General features: G+C 40.8%; 2 protein-coding genes across 7 annotated transcripts in view; one reads left to right on the forward strand and one right to left on the reverse strand.

The window, feature by feature from the left end:
- adgrl1a (adhesion G protein-coupled receptor L1a) overlaps positions 1–6,156 on the forward strand; it is a 155,968-nt gene extending 149,812 nt beyond the window's left edge. For all 4 annotated transcript variants that reach the window (XM_080904858.1, XM_080904859.1, XM_080904860.1 and 1 more), the window contains one exon: positions 44–6,156. In XM_080904858.1, coding sequence (XP_080760984.1) covers positions 44–954 — 911 coding nt within the window. In that variant the 3' untranslated portion in view covers positions 955–6,156. The remainder of the gene's footprint in view (positions 1–43) is intronic.
- Positions 6,157–8,259: 2,103 nt separating this feature from the next.
- LOC308411130 (uncharacterized protein) overlaps positions 8,260–17,495 on the reverse strand; it is a 123,732-nt gene continuing 114,496 nt past the window's right edge. The window contains exons 1-15 of one of the 3 annotated variants that reach the window (XM_080904894.1): positions 13,665–14,080; positions 13,433–13,509; positions 13,131–13,240; positions 12,122–12,265; positions 11,995–12,040; positions 11,816–11,878; positions 11,625–11,709; positions 11,425–11,511; positions 10,956–11,021; positions 10,729–10,809; positions 10,546–10,602; positions 10,400–10,453; positions 9,987–10,067; positions 9,600–9,684; positions 8,260–9,500 (exon numbers count right to left, since the gene is read on the reverse strand). In XM_080904894.1, coding sequence (XP_080761020.1) covers positions 9,444–9,500; positions 9,600–9,684; positions 9,987–10,067; positions 10,400–10,453; positions 10,546–10,602; positions 10,729–10,809; positions 10,956–11,021; positions 11,425–11,511; positions 11,625–11,709; positions 11,816–11,878; positions 11,995–12,040; positions 12,122–12,265; positions 13,131–13,240; positions 13,433–13,490 — 1,074 coding nt within the window. In that variant the 5' untranslated portion in view covers positions 13,491–13,509; positions 13,665–14,080 and the 3' untranslated portion in view covers positions 8,260–9,443. The other 2 variants (XM_080904896.1, XM_080904895.1) reach the window with 2 other exon arrangements.

Here is a 17,495-nt window from a genome sequence, read left to right on the forward strand (position 1 = left end):
TAATAATAATACGAAAACCCTTTGTCCTTTTGTTTGGATCCAGAGACTACATTATCTAAGCCCCGTGACCCGTGTGGAATGGAAACCCTGCCCTTGAACGGTAACTTCAACAACAGTTACTCCCTGCGTGGTGGCCCAGCAGGTGGAGGTGGGGGCAGCTGTGACTTCTTAAGTGGTGGGAGTGGAGAAACTCCCCCACCCATCTTTAATCCCCGCAGCTCAGAAGCTCTGGGAGGCGGAGGCGTCAGAAGAAACCTCTCTGATGCTGCGGCCTTCGAGAAAATGATCATCTCCGAACTTGTGCACAACAACTTGAGAGGTGGTGTTGGAGGAGGAAGTGGAGGAGGTGGAGGTGAAGTAGGAGACAGAGTGTATGGCAGCCTGGCCAGAGGACATCCTCACGGTGGAGTTGGTCGGGGAACAGCAGCTGGGCCGGACCAATCTGCGAGTATGGACGAAGAGGAGGACTTTCTGAGAGAGGGGCGGCAGCGTACGCCACAGGATGTAGAGCTGCTGTATAAAGCTCTGGAGGAGCCCCTGCTGTTACAGCGTGCCCAGTCAGTCCTTTACCAGAGCGATCCAGAGGAGTCGGAGAGCTACACGGCCGATCTCACAGAGAGCCTGGGCCACAGTGGCCAAAGTGCTGGTGGGCAGGGAGGCAACAGAGCGCCTGATTCTCCTGCCCATGACTCCCTGTACACCAGCATCACCAACCTGCGAGACTCACCCTACCCTGACAGCAGTCCTGAGCCCCTGGAGGTGGTGCCCCGCTCAGCTCAGCCCCCGGAGGAGCTGTACTACAGCTCCGGGAGGCCTGCCCTGGGCTCTCGTGGGGCCCCAATGCAGACCTTCTACCAAGCCCCACCCCGGAGACCAAGTGGGGAGGGACACCAGGCCCAAGAGCCTGTCCACAATGAGGGTGATGGACAGATGCAGCTGGTCACCAGCCTGTGACTGGAGGTTAAAGAGGAAGTTGGGGACTAATGTGATGGCCAGAGCCTCCTCCTAGCCCATCTCTCTCTCGGGTCTCTCCACTTTCTGCTTGTTTGGTTGCCTTTCTTTGTCTTGACTTTTATTTAACTAACATATGAGCAAACAAATTGACTTTCTGGGGGATACATGGCTGACTCTGCAGATGCAGGCTTTATCTTCAACCCTCCCCAGTCTTATGGAGATGAGGGATGGGTGTTTTTCCACAGAGTGTTCATCGGCTCTGTCTAACCCCAGTCGTCCCCAGTTCTTCTGGTACCCTAAGGCCAAGTCCAGCACTCTGAATGTACCAACCCACCCCCTTTACCTTTTGGATTTTTCAAAACTTTAGAAACTTTGTTAAAGCTTTTTTTTTTTTAATGTAATTTCTCTTCGAGCCTGCCTCCGGAGATGGCGATATCATTTTATATTTTATCTCATTTCCCTTTCTTACCATCCATAGGTCTTTTTCAAGTCATCATTTGATAGGAGTAGTTAGCTGTGGAGACAGGGAATATAGTACACTATTATAATCTAAAATATGTCACACAGAAAGCTCTTCATTGTTGCCAAAAATATCTTTTATTGAGCCAGAACAGAAACTAGAACATTCACAAGGCAAACTCACGCACACATATATACTTTCACCCATCTACAAGTGCTCATTACTGAACATCAAAAGTTAAAAAAAGTACCCCGTCTAAGTAAAAGGGAGCAAGAGCTTTTGTTCCAAGCAGGCAGGGGGAGCTGATTTAGGGTAACTGCCTTCATTTTTGCGTGCTGTGAATAGACAGCTCTGTACAGCGGCGGAGTGGAGGTAAAGACAGAGACTGAGGAGGCACTGCACCACCCCTCCAGAACAGGAGACCCTGCACCCTTAAGACTGGCCAATCCTCTCCACTGTTCTCTTTGGTCGTTTGCTTTAGGCATTTTGAAAAGTTAAATGACTGTCTTGCTGTTGTTTTGAACAGAGTATTCAATTTGTTGGTCTACATCCTCGAGGGGCTGCGAGTGCAGATTGGTATTGCCCCCCTCCCCTTGTACTTTGCTGTTAGAGCCTAGCCAGTTGAAGTGGACTCGATCCCTGTGCGGTGCTGTGACAAGCAAGACTGTAAATGTCACAATCGCACCGGCCGACCAATTGGTATGACCGTGTACATAGGAACAACACATGAATCTACTTTATTCCTACTATGTAAATAGAGACACCAGATGATCAAAAGCAACAAAAAGTAATAAATACTATGAGAAATGACTTCTTGTACTGCAACAAACTGACAAAAGAAAAAAATAATAAAATGTTTTGGAGTTTGTGACCTGAATGATACACTCTATCTCTCTCCCCCATTGCTTGATCTCTCACTCTCTCGCCGTTCCAGTAGTGTTTCACTAAAATTCCCTAGTGATCAAAAGGCAGTGGTAGAGAGAGAGAGATTAAGATGTGTAATAGGTTTTATTTATACAAATGAAAAATGGAACAACAAAAAAAATCCTGGCACAATTTTTATGTGATATAATCCATTACATGTTGTTAATGCTTGACCTTTGACATTCCCTGGGTGGAATTGGCAAAGGCAGCGGGAGTGGGAGGTGCGGGGCAAGCGAGATAGATGTTGTCAAATGTCATTCTGTGCCTCACAAAGCACGATAAAGCATTGTGGGTGAACGACAGCATCCATAAAGTGATTTGGTTTGTTCTTGTATTATTTGGAAGATATAACCAGATTACGTACTTTTAACAACATGGGGTTTTAGCATGTATGATAATGATTTGCATTCAGAGAATATTGCATTTTGCTGTTTCTTAAAGATAGTTTCAGCATTACTCCATAACCTAATGTGACAACTCCTTATTTTCCTGTGTGCATGTGTGTAAGTGCGAATGTATCCGGGAGCCTGGGTGTGTCTGATAAGTGTCTGGTTTGTGAGCGCGTGCGTATGTGTGTGTGCGTACACATTTGAAAGGCTATTTTTGTGACTTGACTTGAATGCACATCAGAGAAGGAGGGATACTCATCTCAGAGAGCTGCCATTACTTTTCTGCCTCAAATGGAAGTTGCTCTTACCGCTGCGCTACAAGGAGGACAGGAAAATTCAGACTGCCTCGAGAGACAAGAGGTAACACTATAGCATGAAAATGACAAGCAGGGTTGACCGATCGCGAGGAACACGTTTCCAATATGCCACCTTATGCAAGCAAAATGAGCTGTCTAGGGAGAGCCACTTGTGAGACTCCTTTCATCTGGCTGAAATCTATTTGACCTTTTAAAAGGAAGAGTTTCCTTTCCTTTACCCTTTATTTAAAAGTATTTGTTATGGTTTATTTATCAGATTATATATCTATGGAATATTTATTTACATTGATTTATTCATGGCACTCTTTAACTATTGCCCCCCAAACCTGCAGCTACAAAAGAGTGTGATGTGTGGATACGACGTGAGCAGAAAATAGATGCATCCACTGCAGTGTGACATTTGGCTAGGGCCTGAGTGTCCCACTTCTAAGAGAACCCAAAGGACAGCTTTTTAGCTAAGGCTCCTGGGGCTGAAAGCGAGCGAGAGAGGGGTTAAAGACAGATAAGGGAAGGGGATTACACGGATTTGCCGCCGTTTTTCCTTGCTATTCTGATCATTTGTGTAAGTAACATTGTATGGGACACAGATCGTGATGAGGCTCAAAGGAAAAGGTTGCGGTATCATCACTTGAGCCATAGGGGAAACATGTGCAATACTGGTCTGATGATACATGCGTCACTTGGATTTGTAGCTTCAGAGCTGTCGGTTTACAAATGAAGAGACAATATGGACATGTGTTGGGCTCTGCTGCGGCGCGGGACTTGTGGCTGAATTAGCGGTGGGGGCTCGGTATCATAGTAGCACTCACTGGTCAACTGAGGACAACTTGAATGTATTTTAACAAGCAAGACTGAAGATAAAACAATTCACTCCAGGGTGGAAGTGTTAATGGGAATCTCAAGATGGCCATCATTATCCGTATCCTCTTTGTTCTCAACACCATCATCATTATCCTGCTCTCATTGTATTTGATATAACTTGCTGATGCTGATCTCCAGTGTTCAGCTGGGACTCGCCCCAGGGGGAAACGCTGTTTAGACAGACACTCCCTTTGCGAAGAGGAATGTGCGTCACCTTGGGCCTGCTTCTCTCTCTTTTTTCTTTTTTTTTTCCAGCACTACCCAGGGTCCTCCCCCCAAAACTCATCCACATTTTAATATCAATCTCAGTGGACTCCATTAGTGCAGCACTTCTTTGAGAGTGTTAATTTGTTTTGTCAAAAGCTTTGTTTATCCCAGATTAATATCTCAATAAACAGTGGAGGGCTGCACTGCTGTAAATGATGGTGATTATACAGGAGAAGGTTCGCGGCCCACGCTGTCGGATGGAGGCTCTCACGATGGGAGTTTCTTCACCATTCAAAGCCCTTCAAACCTCTGATTACAATAATAACACAGTGGGTACTAATTTATTGTTGTGAACTCACTCTCGCTCACCTCCATTCTCTTGTTTTCTGTCTAGATTTGCAAACCTTCCAAGCCAGTGGCAGGCCTGACGTGTGAGCTTTAGTGGTTATGTGGGAAGTTGTTTAAACCTTTGACACAGTGCTGTTTCACCCCTGCAGCTTGTGCCATTGTTCAGTCTATCATTAGACAGCGGTCCCAGCAGGACTTCAGTCTGTTCACTCACAGTTGACCCATTCACACGCAGACATTTTTGTGTGGACCATATCACACCAGGAGGGCGGTACAGAAGCGGCAGGACAGCGGTGTGTGAATTCAACAGCGCCAGAGGAGCAGAGGGTCATTATGTCTGCAAAGACTGGCCCGTGAGGAGGACTGAGGAGGGACAGCATCAGCAGAGATGTCACAGATGTCACAAATATATAGCCATAGGCGGTGAGAGAGGGAGGGACGGCTGGTGAGAGGGGTTTGCAGTGAGGCTGTGCAGGAGCGTATCTGGAGATAAGGAGATGGATGTGCTACTTTGTTTCAGATTGCTTTCTGACGGTGGTTTGCAGACCAGAAGTTATTACTTTATGGTTTAAATTGATCAAGCTGGCATGTCAGATCTCAAGTTCATTCATAAAACAAATCTGCCTGTGATGGAAAGAAAGATGATGGGATTGTTTGAGCTAACGGATGCTTCCTTTAACAAAAAAAAATGTGAAAATGAGACCACTGCCGCATCAGCCAATTAAAGCACGATTTTTACAGTGCCTGCAAATGCACCATGATTTTCCTAAAGAGATTTTTAAAGAGCAAATATAAACAAATCATATGGTAGTACTATTTTGTTATTGATTTCTTCTTCTCCACATGACTCCTTTAAAGTAGTTACTAAGACTCTTTAGAGGTACTGGATGAACACAATAATGAACTTTTGCTCTTTAACTTTTGTGTTGAGTATGTGTCTGTGGAGCTGTGCCAGCATTTCAGGAAAGTTCTGATCTTTAATACACAGCGTGGTACCAGCAACACCCGGGGCTCCTGGACAACAAGGGTTTCTCCAAACGATTAAACATGTTGACATTACAAGGTTCAAGAATAAAACAATTGACACAGCTGGAGCAGGCTGAATCTGTCTTTTTCTTTCTTGCTTGAGGTTTGGGGGGAGTTGAACAGTTCCTACATGCACCTGTTCATGGCTGTAGTAATCTCAATCCATGATCATCCATGGGACAGGCCAAAAAATTCAGCCCCATGTGGTGTCTGTCACCAGATGTATAATATCTGGCTTCAGTGGTTATGGATGGGATATCCTGATGATCATCTGAGAGCTGTATTAATTAGCTCAGTACAATGGAACTTGGTCAGTATTACACATACCTGAAATGCTTAACATTAAGGAGGTAAATCATTGGGTGCTAGTGGTTATTACATAGCAAGCTATATGGCAGCGTGAGCACTGACATTGTACCATGTGGGGTTCTACATATAGCACCATATCTAGAGCTTTCTGTGATTTTTCTATGAAATGGATAATTTAATATGTACTGCTGAGACATTTGTAAACTGAGGTAAATATAACACTTTGGTTTTCTTTTAGGAATCATGTTCATTTGTCTTATTTGATTTTTGTTTTCTCACACTCATTGCTTTGATAGCTGTTTGGGCCAAAGGGGATGATTTTCTGTGAGTGTTTCCATCATTGCAGGTCAAAGCGACCTTGTATCAGCACATATTAATAAAAAAACTATTTAAAATATACACTGTTCATGCTTGAAGGTTTCTTGGGGAATGTCTTGAAGGAGCTGTACTGTGGTGCACACTTGTGTGTATGTGGTTGTGCACTGATGCACAGCATAATTGCTTCTGTACTTGTGTATGTTCCAGCGTGCTAAAAGAGGTAACCAGCACAGAGAAATTGTTATTAATCTTCCGCTTTTCTATATGCATATAAACTTCAATATATGGTTCAAACTGAAAATGAAAAGATGTCTTTAAGCACTAATACAGTGGCTATGTTTTATTCATGGGCTATCTTGCAGGTTGCAACAATATTGTGCTGTTCATTTGAGAACCAGAGGAAGCAGGGGATTGAAGCCAGGCAACCCAGCCCCTTCCTGAGTCAGCCCCTTCCTGAGTCAGCTCCCCTTTGAACCACACAGTATGTGCACACCATTTGACCTGGTGGCTGGCATGATGATTTTGTCAAATGCTGCTGTGTCCAAAGCATATTTGTGAATGATCAAAGACATGCAGAAAGAAGCAAGCTGTCAGTTTAAGAGGCAAAACTCCGACTCCTGGTGTTTGGACAGCTGCTAATAAAGGTCCTGAGGACTGATCCTATATTTGTCTGCAGAGAGCAAGGCTTTGTTGCACTACAGTAACCCCGAGTGAGTATTACCAGACTCCAGTGGTAATTTCATTTCATACGTATGTGTATGTACATGCAGACCAGTGGGCATACTTGCTCTGCTAGAGCCGGCTTTACAAAGCATCAGTCAAGGTTAATTAATCATACAGTGTGGTGTGATCCCTGATGTAATCATTTAATAACTGCAGTGTGAGTATAGATTACTGACTTTTGAACGCAACACCGTTTGCTGGCAGCAGTCAAGTAAGCCACAGCAGCACACAACATTAGACAGCCTTTAGCACACTCCAGAGCCAACTACACATTGTGATCAGCTACATCTGTCAGGTATGACACACTTAAGTGTCTGGGTTATTGCAGCCCATTTACTGCAGCTTCTCTTAAGCCCACTTATCCCCAATGTGTGATCAGTGTTCAGCTCCTACTGAGCTTTGTTTCCTGACTGGTCATAATCCTTTTCACAGTGAAGACCCATTGGTGAGTAATATCGAATGATTATGTGCATCCATCCATAATTATAACATATCTGCAACTTTACCTTGGCCGTTACAGTATGATGTAAGAAAAAAAGGTATGTCGTACATGTATGATGACCCACCCCCAACCAGTCCACCCATCTGCCCAGCCCCTACCTCGCTCCTGTCCTTTCAGTGAAACTCCCTGAGAGGGGGACGCTCTAAAGCCTTGACCATTCAATCACCCTCTTTTCACTGTTGCTACAGTAACACTTTCACACACTAACATATCAAACACGAGCAACAAAGCCTCTAACCCTAGCCACATTCACTTCCTGGCACTCAGTCTGTCTGAAAGGTAAAAAGAGGCTTTTTCAAGGTCATTGCACATTTAGAGAAGCTTAAAATAGAGTCCGATATTGACAAAACAAGACTCACAGCAGCTGTCAGCAGATCCCGGGAGATAGAGAAAAGAGATGTATTAAGTTCAGTCTGAACTGCTCTGTGTTCATGCGTTAGTGTAATTACTACCATACATCAAGCCACAGGGGCAACCAGTTGTTTAAGTGCTGTAACATACAGTATATAACACTTAAATTATCAAGTGAAGTGCAGCGCGTTTAATATCCCAGTAGTGGTTCATTACAAATCAGAGCACTATGTTAGAAAACAGTGTTCAGTCCAAAAAACCCACAATGACTGCACTGCCACAGCACTGTGACGGAGGCTTGATCTATTGAAGAGCATGTTTAGCTCCACCCACAGTTACGGATCATAGAAAGGTCATATGTCTAAATATATTTTGATGGTGATGGAAGTTAGAGCAATCTGAAATACACAAGCATTAACTGTGTTGCCATTACTCAACAAAAGTAATATAACTTGTAAATTGCTACCGTTACCCCAGTGGCACAGGACTTGTGACTATTTACTGCCCCCTTGTGGTTTAATGCTGAAAAGTGTTGCTTTGAATAGGAAACCAGGAAAAAACACTCAATGAAACAGTCAAATCCAAGTTAGAATTTATTTCAAACTTGAAGGACAAGAAAAAAATTTTTTTTACATGAATGTTAAGGCAATTATCACACTTAAACTAACCTATGCAAAAATGACAATAGTTTTTCCAAAAAAGGGAAGAAACTTATAATTTCTGATTAAAATGTGCAGGGAATTAACTAATGCAAAATAAGCTATTATTCAGAATTTGGGAATAGATGCATGCAATGATAGTAGAGGAAAGGAAAGCTAACTAATATAAACTCAAAAAAAGAATATATATAGAGAGAAAGACACAGCGCAGGCTATGCATTATGATAATTATCATAATAAAGCCACTAATTATAATCATTTATAATATAATATCATTTAATTTTTGGTGGGGTTATACATAATTATATGCACTTTAACAGTATACTTGTATTATACCATTATATATCATGTTATTACTTATTTATTATATAGATAATGTTAACATAGTGTTGTGCCACTGTTGTATATGTGGTATGTTTTCTAGCATCTTGGTCCACCCATCCTTTGGTCAAGTCAAGCTGTTAAAATAACAAGTAAGAAATCTCCCACTGTGCAGTATTTTAAATTAATCTACTGCCTTCTATTTTATTCATCAAGCCATAATGTAATTGTTACTTTACTTTTACCAGTTTGTGCCAGTTACTGCAATTATCTGGCAAATAATTATTGCTCGTCAGAAAAGAACGACCCTAATGAATATTATCTGATCGGCTGTGTTGAATTATTGCCTAAATTTGTTTATGCAAATGAAAAAAGATATGCACATTAAATACTTTTAGATGTGATGTAATCACATAACACAGTGAGATCATATATATATATATATATATATATATATATATATATATATATATATATATATATATATATATATATATATATATATATATATATAATTTTTAATTTATTTATATTAGTTATTTTTAACTAATATTCAGCTAAAAATATATTGCAAGTTTGTACTTTGCAAAAAATATTGTAGGTTGACAGTAATCATTTAAACAAAATGCTGGACTTGATCCCAAAGGTAATGCAAGCAAACATACATATAGTGTGACAATGTCTTATAATAATTATTATTAAAATAATATATGCATTATTATTATTATTATTATTACTATTCTTATCATCATTATTATTATATTGTTGTTGTTGCTATTGGTTACTTCCTGTTCCTACTTCTTGTATTTCTTGTGACTCCACGTCAGTGTTCTGCAACAAAAAAAGAAAAGAAAAAAAACATCTCTTAAGAACAACAAAACAAAGAGAGGATATAATAAAGAAAAAGTACAAAGGAATCTTCCTCCTCACCGGTACAGCTGAGCACCTGCTGACTCCGTCTCGGTCAAAGCCAGCCTTGTTCGCCAATGGTCCGGCTTCACCTGTCATGTCAAAACTGGAAGTGTTGGAGACAGAAAGAGAAGGAATAAAGACGTGAACCTCTTCCCAGTTACAGCACAGCTCACTTTCTGAGTGGGTGTCAGACAAGCTCTGATGTTCAGTCTGGCCTTTTGACATTTGGGATGTGTAGGCAGAGACCTGTTAGTAAAGTTAGTCCCGACAGTGGAACATATAGCAGCAATAGGCCAAATTAAACAAGGTATGAAGGAGACTGGAAATTGGAAAATCACACAGATTTCTTCTCAGTCATAGTTACTATGTGAGAGCTCAGTGGCAGCGCAAGCAAGCAAGTCTCACCGTTTACTGGTTAGCAGTGGTTGTCCTTCAGTCTCATCATGTTCTGCACGATTACCAGCAGCACCTCCAGTGTCCAGTTCGCTGAAGATGAAGAAGCATTCACAGCCATTATCAAATGGGCGTGATAAACCCTCAGGGTAAGCTACTCAATTCTCTATAAAGTGGTGCATGTGTACGCATAAATGTTGCAAAACTGTCTGTTTTTTCATCTTTATTGCCGTTGGTTACATCGTTTTATAAACGCATGATGGCATGCAGTTTAAATGTATGCTGGTTATTATTTTTGTATGTTACTAACACCTTTGATCATCATAACATGCAAACAGCCTGAACCGAAGCTATTACAATCTCTTAAGATCTAAAACAAGAAACAAAAATGTGTTCTGCTTTGATTTAAATCATCACAGACTTACCTAATGTTTTGTCCTTTGTCGCTATTCACCCCTCCTGGTTCTTTCTTGAAGTTCCTGAAGGAGATAGGGGTTATGTAATAGTACACACTGAAGGGAAACATAAAAATATGATAGAAACTTGCACCCAACCAGAGACAAAAGTGTACCTGTTCATAGAGCGGTGATGAGAGATTCTGCTAACATTGTGGGTACTGATGTCTCCACTGCAAAACAAATAATAGATAAGGATGCCACAAGAAAAAACAGCATTTACTTGACATAAACCTCAAGAACAAAATAGGCTCTAGGCACAATAACAAAAAAAAACAAAACCCAATTCTCATTCTCACTTTTTAGTTAGCTGAATTCTCTCTGTGCTCAAGTTGCGGTCCACGCTGGGGGATTGAGGAGTATTGACATCAGCCTCAGTGCTATGCAGACAAAGGTAGCTTTTAGCACATTAGAGTCTAGACTTCACATTGTTATAAGAAAGCACAGACACAGACAGTGTCTGGACTGAAAGATTAAAAAGAAGGTTATAGTGGATAAAGTTTTAATGCTAAAGTGTCAGGCTAACCTTTGAACAACTACACATTCAAGTGCAGTGCCTTGCTCATTATCTATACGCTGTCCAGGGGGAGCTCTGCAGAAGAGAAGAATGGCAAAGAATAAATAACAAAGTATCAAAGAACAATAAAAATACAAAACAGAAGCAATAATTAGAGCCTGATAGAAATTCATTGTCACCAAGCTGTGGTAAAACGTCACTTCCTTCATCGGGTCTTAAAAGAAGCATTTTCTAAATTAACACCGGTGACATCAACGGGCATCCAGTTTAAATGAGTTTATTTAACATTAAGTGTTAAACAAAGTACAATGATTATTGTCAATGATGTGGCCCTTTTTAACTTTTAATATTCATTCATTTTTATATGTTAAGTTGGAGGCACTGAAGGGGATTTAACTACCTGTAACACAAATACATTCACATACTTTCTGGTAAGCAGGTAAGCTGAAACATGCAGTATGTTAAAAGTAAGACAGACCTAGTTTCTTGTCCCTCTCCTGTCTTTTGGAGGCAAGTCAGTAGGTACATTATAAACCCAGAAACACTGGCTTCACTGTGCTGCTGCCTGAACAAAAAGAAGCATAAAAAAGTTATTAATCTTTGCAAAACATTATATAAGTTAATCTGTAACATGGCAATAATAATTTGATTTTTTCAGGCCAAGGCCATAGAACTCACTCCAGATGTGCTTTCCAGTTGTGGAGAAGAAGACCAATCCCAATTATGATTATGATTATCCCTAGAATGGCTGGCAAAATGTAATCTGTATTAACACAAAACACTTGAGTTATAATTCATTCACATCCATTTATAGTACTAACAACAGCTATGCAATAAAGCAATAAAATGAGCACACGGGATCCACTCACAGATGAGGGTCGGCAACGCCTGTGACTCGTTGGGATCGGTCTTAATTGGAGCTGTGACATCAGCTTAAGAAAAGGAGATGATTGATTTGTGCAGTATATTATATAAACATGAGGCATTTTTTTTTTAAAATTTGAAAACATTTATTAATGTATTCTAGTATAAAAATAGGTTGCCTTACCGATAATTTTGAAATAGGTGCAGTGTTCTTTGACAAAAGGCTTTCCCTAAAAAGAAACAGAGGAACGAGTTAACATTTTAGATTTACCCCTAAACAGGACTTTCTCTGATTTAATTCATACAAGTACCTTCCTCAATCCATCCAGAACTATGCTTTGAATTGTGATGTCTCTGCACTTCACTGTCGTCACTGAGTTGTTGTCCATGTGTACAACTTCAGATGACAACCTAATGGAGGGTGGATTCCGCAGTTCAGCATGGCCAATACTTGTCTGTTGGGAAAAGAAAAAGAAATAAACGTCAAAGGTGGAAAGTAACAAAGTACAAATACTTTGTAACAAAGTAACAAAGTACAAAATACTTATTACTTATATTATACTGTTACAATTTTCAAGTATACTTTGTGTATTCATTTTTCTGACCCCTTTTTACTTTTACTCATTATATTTTAACACAAACATCTGTACTGTCCACTCCAAACATTTTCAAAACAGGCTTGTTACTTTACGCGTAACACATTTGAGGGAAATTTTTGTTCCCCAGCACTGCACACCCACAATCATTAAACCAGTCTGATGGGAAAAAGACAATCATATTGGTGTAGCTATCACACAGGGATTTGGGGAAGACATATATGCAATTTTTGCATCATTTATAAATCTACTGGACCTTAAATTAGAAATGTTGTGATTCTTTTCTCCTCACTGCGCCACTACAAGCGATTTTAGGGTTCCCCCATCTCCCGAATCCCACTGTAATCCCCGACTATAGTCACTGTTCTGTTTATGTATGGAGGCAAAATAAAAAGAAAAAAAGTTTGCATTCACATGTACTAATATTTATTTATTTATGTATTTATTTATTATTCAAAGACCTGCGTTTATTTCCTTACTATGAGTACATTTGACACTTATATTACATATTTAACACAGATCTGTGTATTTCTACAAAACCAAATAATATCTGTACTTTTGCCCCCTCTGATGAAAGTTTCGCTGCCTTTGTACGTAAAGTAGTGGTTTACACATTCACTTCGCAAGCTTGGGGGCTCGGCAAATCAAATAGATCTACCTGTTGTGGTGTAAAAGGGAGAAGCCTAAAGTGCTTTCACTTAAAGTCTGAAAGAGGCCAACCTACCCCGTTGTCGTAGACATAAATCTTACTTCCCTCGGGAAGTGATCCATGTTTGAACGTGAATCCACCGAGGGTTTTAATGTCGGCACAAGAAGCATTTATCTGATGACATGCTGCGAGACAGTAATTAGGGAACCGTAAAGTTAATTGTATTTTAAAGTTAAGCAAGAAGAAAATGAAAAGCAAACGGAAACATTAAGTAAAGAACCAGGAAACGATGACGCAGATGTTGCGAGAAGAAAAAAAGAGTGAAAATAAGATATTGGTTATAAAGAAATACGTATTTACAATGCTGCATCACTTACCTAATGATTTCCCGGTGAAGAATAGAATTGGGAAAATCAGGCAGCTTCTAGTAAGCATTTTTCGAAGACAACCGAACCTAAAGCAGGAAGTTCGTACAAGGAAATTTGAAAGCTCAAAATCGAAAATTTAACCAAGGACAACTATTTTTAGAGTTAATCGCTGGCGGTGCCTTAAAATACACACAAAAATTTATAAAGGCCAGACGGGGCTTTTTGTATATTAGACACGTACCTTCAAAAAATCTTCTCGATCGCTTTGTGTAAAAAAAGGAAGTTCTAATCGACCGGTCGTCCACTTTTACACTTCGAACAAGACTGTAGGCCAACTTTAAACCACAGCACAAGTTGCCATCAAGTGCGAGATTTACCAAGACTCTGTCCCCACTGACTTCAAGACAAGGAAGCTCCTTCTCTGAGACAGCATGCAAAGCGGAAGTAAGGTCGCCGAGGACTAGTGAGTGTCAGAACCATTATCCAGGATGAAACAACAAAGATCTGTGAGTGTTACAGGAAGATGGCCACAACTGATCATGCGTTTAGTGAATACCTCAAACAGCAGAAACCTGAAAAATAAGGAACAGGAAGTGGAACCATCATGGGTGGACAGGCCCCTGTATTGCATCACCATTCGAGAAATCCCACGAATGGCACGAGAAAGCTGAACTGAAAGACAGCACAGACACGCCAATCGTGGCAGCATAGGAACAACCTCTACAGGCCGTAATGATATATGTAGCCAGACCAGAGATAGCAACATCAAAAAGGAGGAACAAAAGGAGCTAGGGAAATACCCAGGGCTGAGAGAGAACTAGACAAGATGTGGAACATGAAAGCAACAGTGACCCCAAAATAAGAAAGTGCTCATGGTCATGGTATTGAGATTTCCAAAAAAAAAAACAGAGGGGGATTTGTGTTTCTAAATATATGCAGTGATTGAGGGGTCTAAGGGTCTTCTTCTGTGTCTGAGTGTAAAGTCAAACAACTTATAGTTCAGCTAAAGGTGTTAAAGCGTTTTTTTTTATGTACGTATGGTTATTTTTGAAACTTTTTAGCTCTTACTAACCTAAAGTATCTGTAGTATCTGAGTCATTATTCATTGGTGAAAGTGGTAGCATTCAGTAAATAGAAGGACATAATATCCCAGCTTGAAATTTGATCTCTTTGGGACCATATTGGAACTTATTCCAGCCCAGAAGTGACCTGAGACCCTGGGCTGAAAAACAAAAATCTAAACAAAACAAAAACAGACCAGCAAGGCAAATTGCATTACTTGGTGAAAAGGTTGTGTGTGGTTAAAAAAAGAACCTTGTAATTTATGTTGCAGATCACTTTCTTTGAAACTGTGAAATATATAGTCTCAGTGGAAGATGCACTCTCTGAGTGCCCTTCTCATTTGTAGTTTTGCACACTAAACACAAGGGGAGGCCCTAGCCATGTGGGTCAGACACACTGAACAGCCTGTCGTGAAGTGACATGAAATCACCACAGAGGGTTACTTTCATTATAAACAAAGCTGAAAAACATAAGACATCAAACATAATTGCTTACATGTTGTAAGTCAGTATGAGTTCTGTATTTTAGCAGGATGCTTTTACCATACAAACGGATACATTTGAAAAATTCGTGGCTAAAGTTATCCTAGTGTAATCTTTGGAAATTGTTAGTGGATGGAGTCCTCCCAACATATTGGAACCATGAGACAACAGAGGCCTCAAAAAGGCCCCTGTCATTTCACTTTCATGCAAACACACAGAGACACGGTGCAAAGATAAAGCAGAGGCTGCCATGGTGCAGCATGCTTCATTTGCACTGCATCTTCTCTGGTCCACCGAGAAAACACAGACTGTATTCTGTGTCACTCGATACGGGCCCCTCTCTCTTTCTCTCCCTCCAGATCTGTCATCTTCTACCATCTCCTAACCTCTCTTTCACCCTGCTCCGTTTATTACACGGCAATAATTCGCCAGCATATTCTAGCAAATTTCAAAAGCACTGTGGAGTTTTCACCTTAAACATAATTATGACATTGGCTTCAGTGTGGAAAAATCTAAAGGGACAGTGAAGATGAAGAAATTTGCTTATTAGCCAGTTTGGCGTAACTAACTAGCTTAACTCTGCATCACTCTTCATCACCTCTTGACTACATCCTTAATGAATAAAGATGACAGCATCATAGCGGGCATGAATGAAAGAGTAAATGAACTTGGCTCAGCTCCCTTTGGGGGGAAATGTGTAGAAGCGAACTTGTCCAATCATCTGATCCATTTCCCGTAAATATCAAGTGACAGTGGGAGGGGTTGGATATTCTGCTGTCCCTCTATATCCATGGAGCCTCTGCATAAACACAGCAGAGCAGAGATGACGCAGGACAGCCTGCAAACGCACACAAAGCTACAAACATGGCCATATGACACGGGTTTGCTCTTACAAACATCATGCATCTAGGTCTGACATCTCACTGAATAGATTCCAGACAGTTAAAATGGGATTTTTAGTGTGAATCAGTGATTACAGTACTGCTGCTTGAGTCATCTGACTGCCTGTCTGAACTTTTCCCTTCTTGCTCCGTTCATAAAAGCCGTGATGAGAGATAAACAGCTTTCATCTTGCTGCATAAACGAAATACCATCTCTTCTGTTCTGTTTTGCCTCTTTTTAGCAGACTGTTTTCAAGAGCAAAAGAAAAGGTGCAAATCAGCCTAATTAAAATGCAGTTTATTATTCTAGACCTCGGGTTAAAACAAAATCTGAGCACACTATGGGGTGTGTGGTGTGAATTGTGGAGTCAAAGCTGAGGCAAAGCGACATCCCAAGAATCCTGAGTAGGTCTGAAACAATAGCGCTGGCTGCTCAGTACCCCACTTGTGTTTGCATAGTTCCACAACGGTTTTAAAATACCCCCACGGTAAACCGAAACAGTATATACTATATAGACTAAGAGTAACTGCTTTTAAGACAACAGTATCATGTTCGCAATCTTACTAGTTATATTAGCCAATCATAGTTTAAGATCACAGACATCTACATGGCATTTTCCATTTTCCTGGGTTTAAAAGGGAAAGCAAAGAGTCAGCAGGGGTGTATTCACATAAAATGGCAAAAAGTATCATCTCTTATTCTCAGTGCAAGACCAAAGGAGAGCAAAGTTTGGAGAACTAGCATGTTGCGCTGGGATTGCTGCAAAACTTTAGTCTGTCCATTTGGCTCAGTGTGAAGGAAATCTGCACACTGCCAGCACACCAAACACCTCAACATCAACACATACTCCCCTACAGAGAAATATGTGCACAAATATGACATCCATCTCGTTATTTACAGTTATGTATCACTGTGCTCTGTAATACACAAGCATGCAACGAGGTTACATAATGGCACTTCAAAAACCAACAAATGAACAATTATCTAAAGTAAATTTGCAAATCTAAACAAATATTCTTCACATGTGAAAGGAATGAAGCTGTCACTGGAATATATGACTACGCTTAATCACACGGCCTCACACAACGTTCTGCACACCCAAACCCACTTTCTACAATGTGCGCATATTAAAGCCCCTTCCACAGTCAGCCAAAACCACAGCTCCCCTTTGCAGAGTTTGGTAAGATCAGGCACAGCAACCTGATCCTACTGAGAAAGTCTTATAAAAGGAAGCAAATAAAATGATCCAATAAAAAGCACCTCTCCTCCACACTGCCAAACCTCATATATCTGGCAGATGTTTGCTTACATTTAAATCTCAGCCTGAGGGCCTATCAGTATTCTAATACAAAAGCTTAGTGGACCTGCGTTAGGCTATGCCACGCAAAACAGTCGCAGCACAGCATGCTATGATGCACAGCAGCTTTTGTTCACATGGTGCTGAAGCACATGTTGCGCAACTTGGACAGGCTCTATAACTGCAATATGTTTTCCAGCCAAATCTCCTGAGAGGGATCGCTGTCAGAAAACAAACCCCTGTTTGAGGCATGGCCTCCAGTTGAAGTTGTTCAACTCCTGCTTTTCTCTGTGTACTTCTCTCCCATCCTTATTCTGTGTATTCTTCTCCGCTTTCCCTCTCAATCCAC

Source organism: Rhamphochromis sp. 'chilingali', assembly GCF_963969265.1.
Source record: "Rhamphochromis sp. 'chilingali' genome assembly, chromosome: 15".
Taxonomy (NCBI): domain Eukaryota; kingdom Metazoa; phylum Chordata; class Actinopteri; order Cichliformes; family Cichlidae; genus Rhamphochromis; species Rhamphochromis sp. 'chilingali'.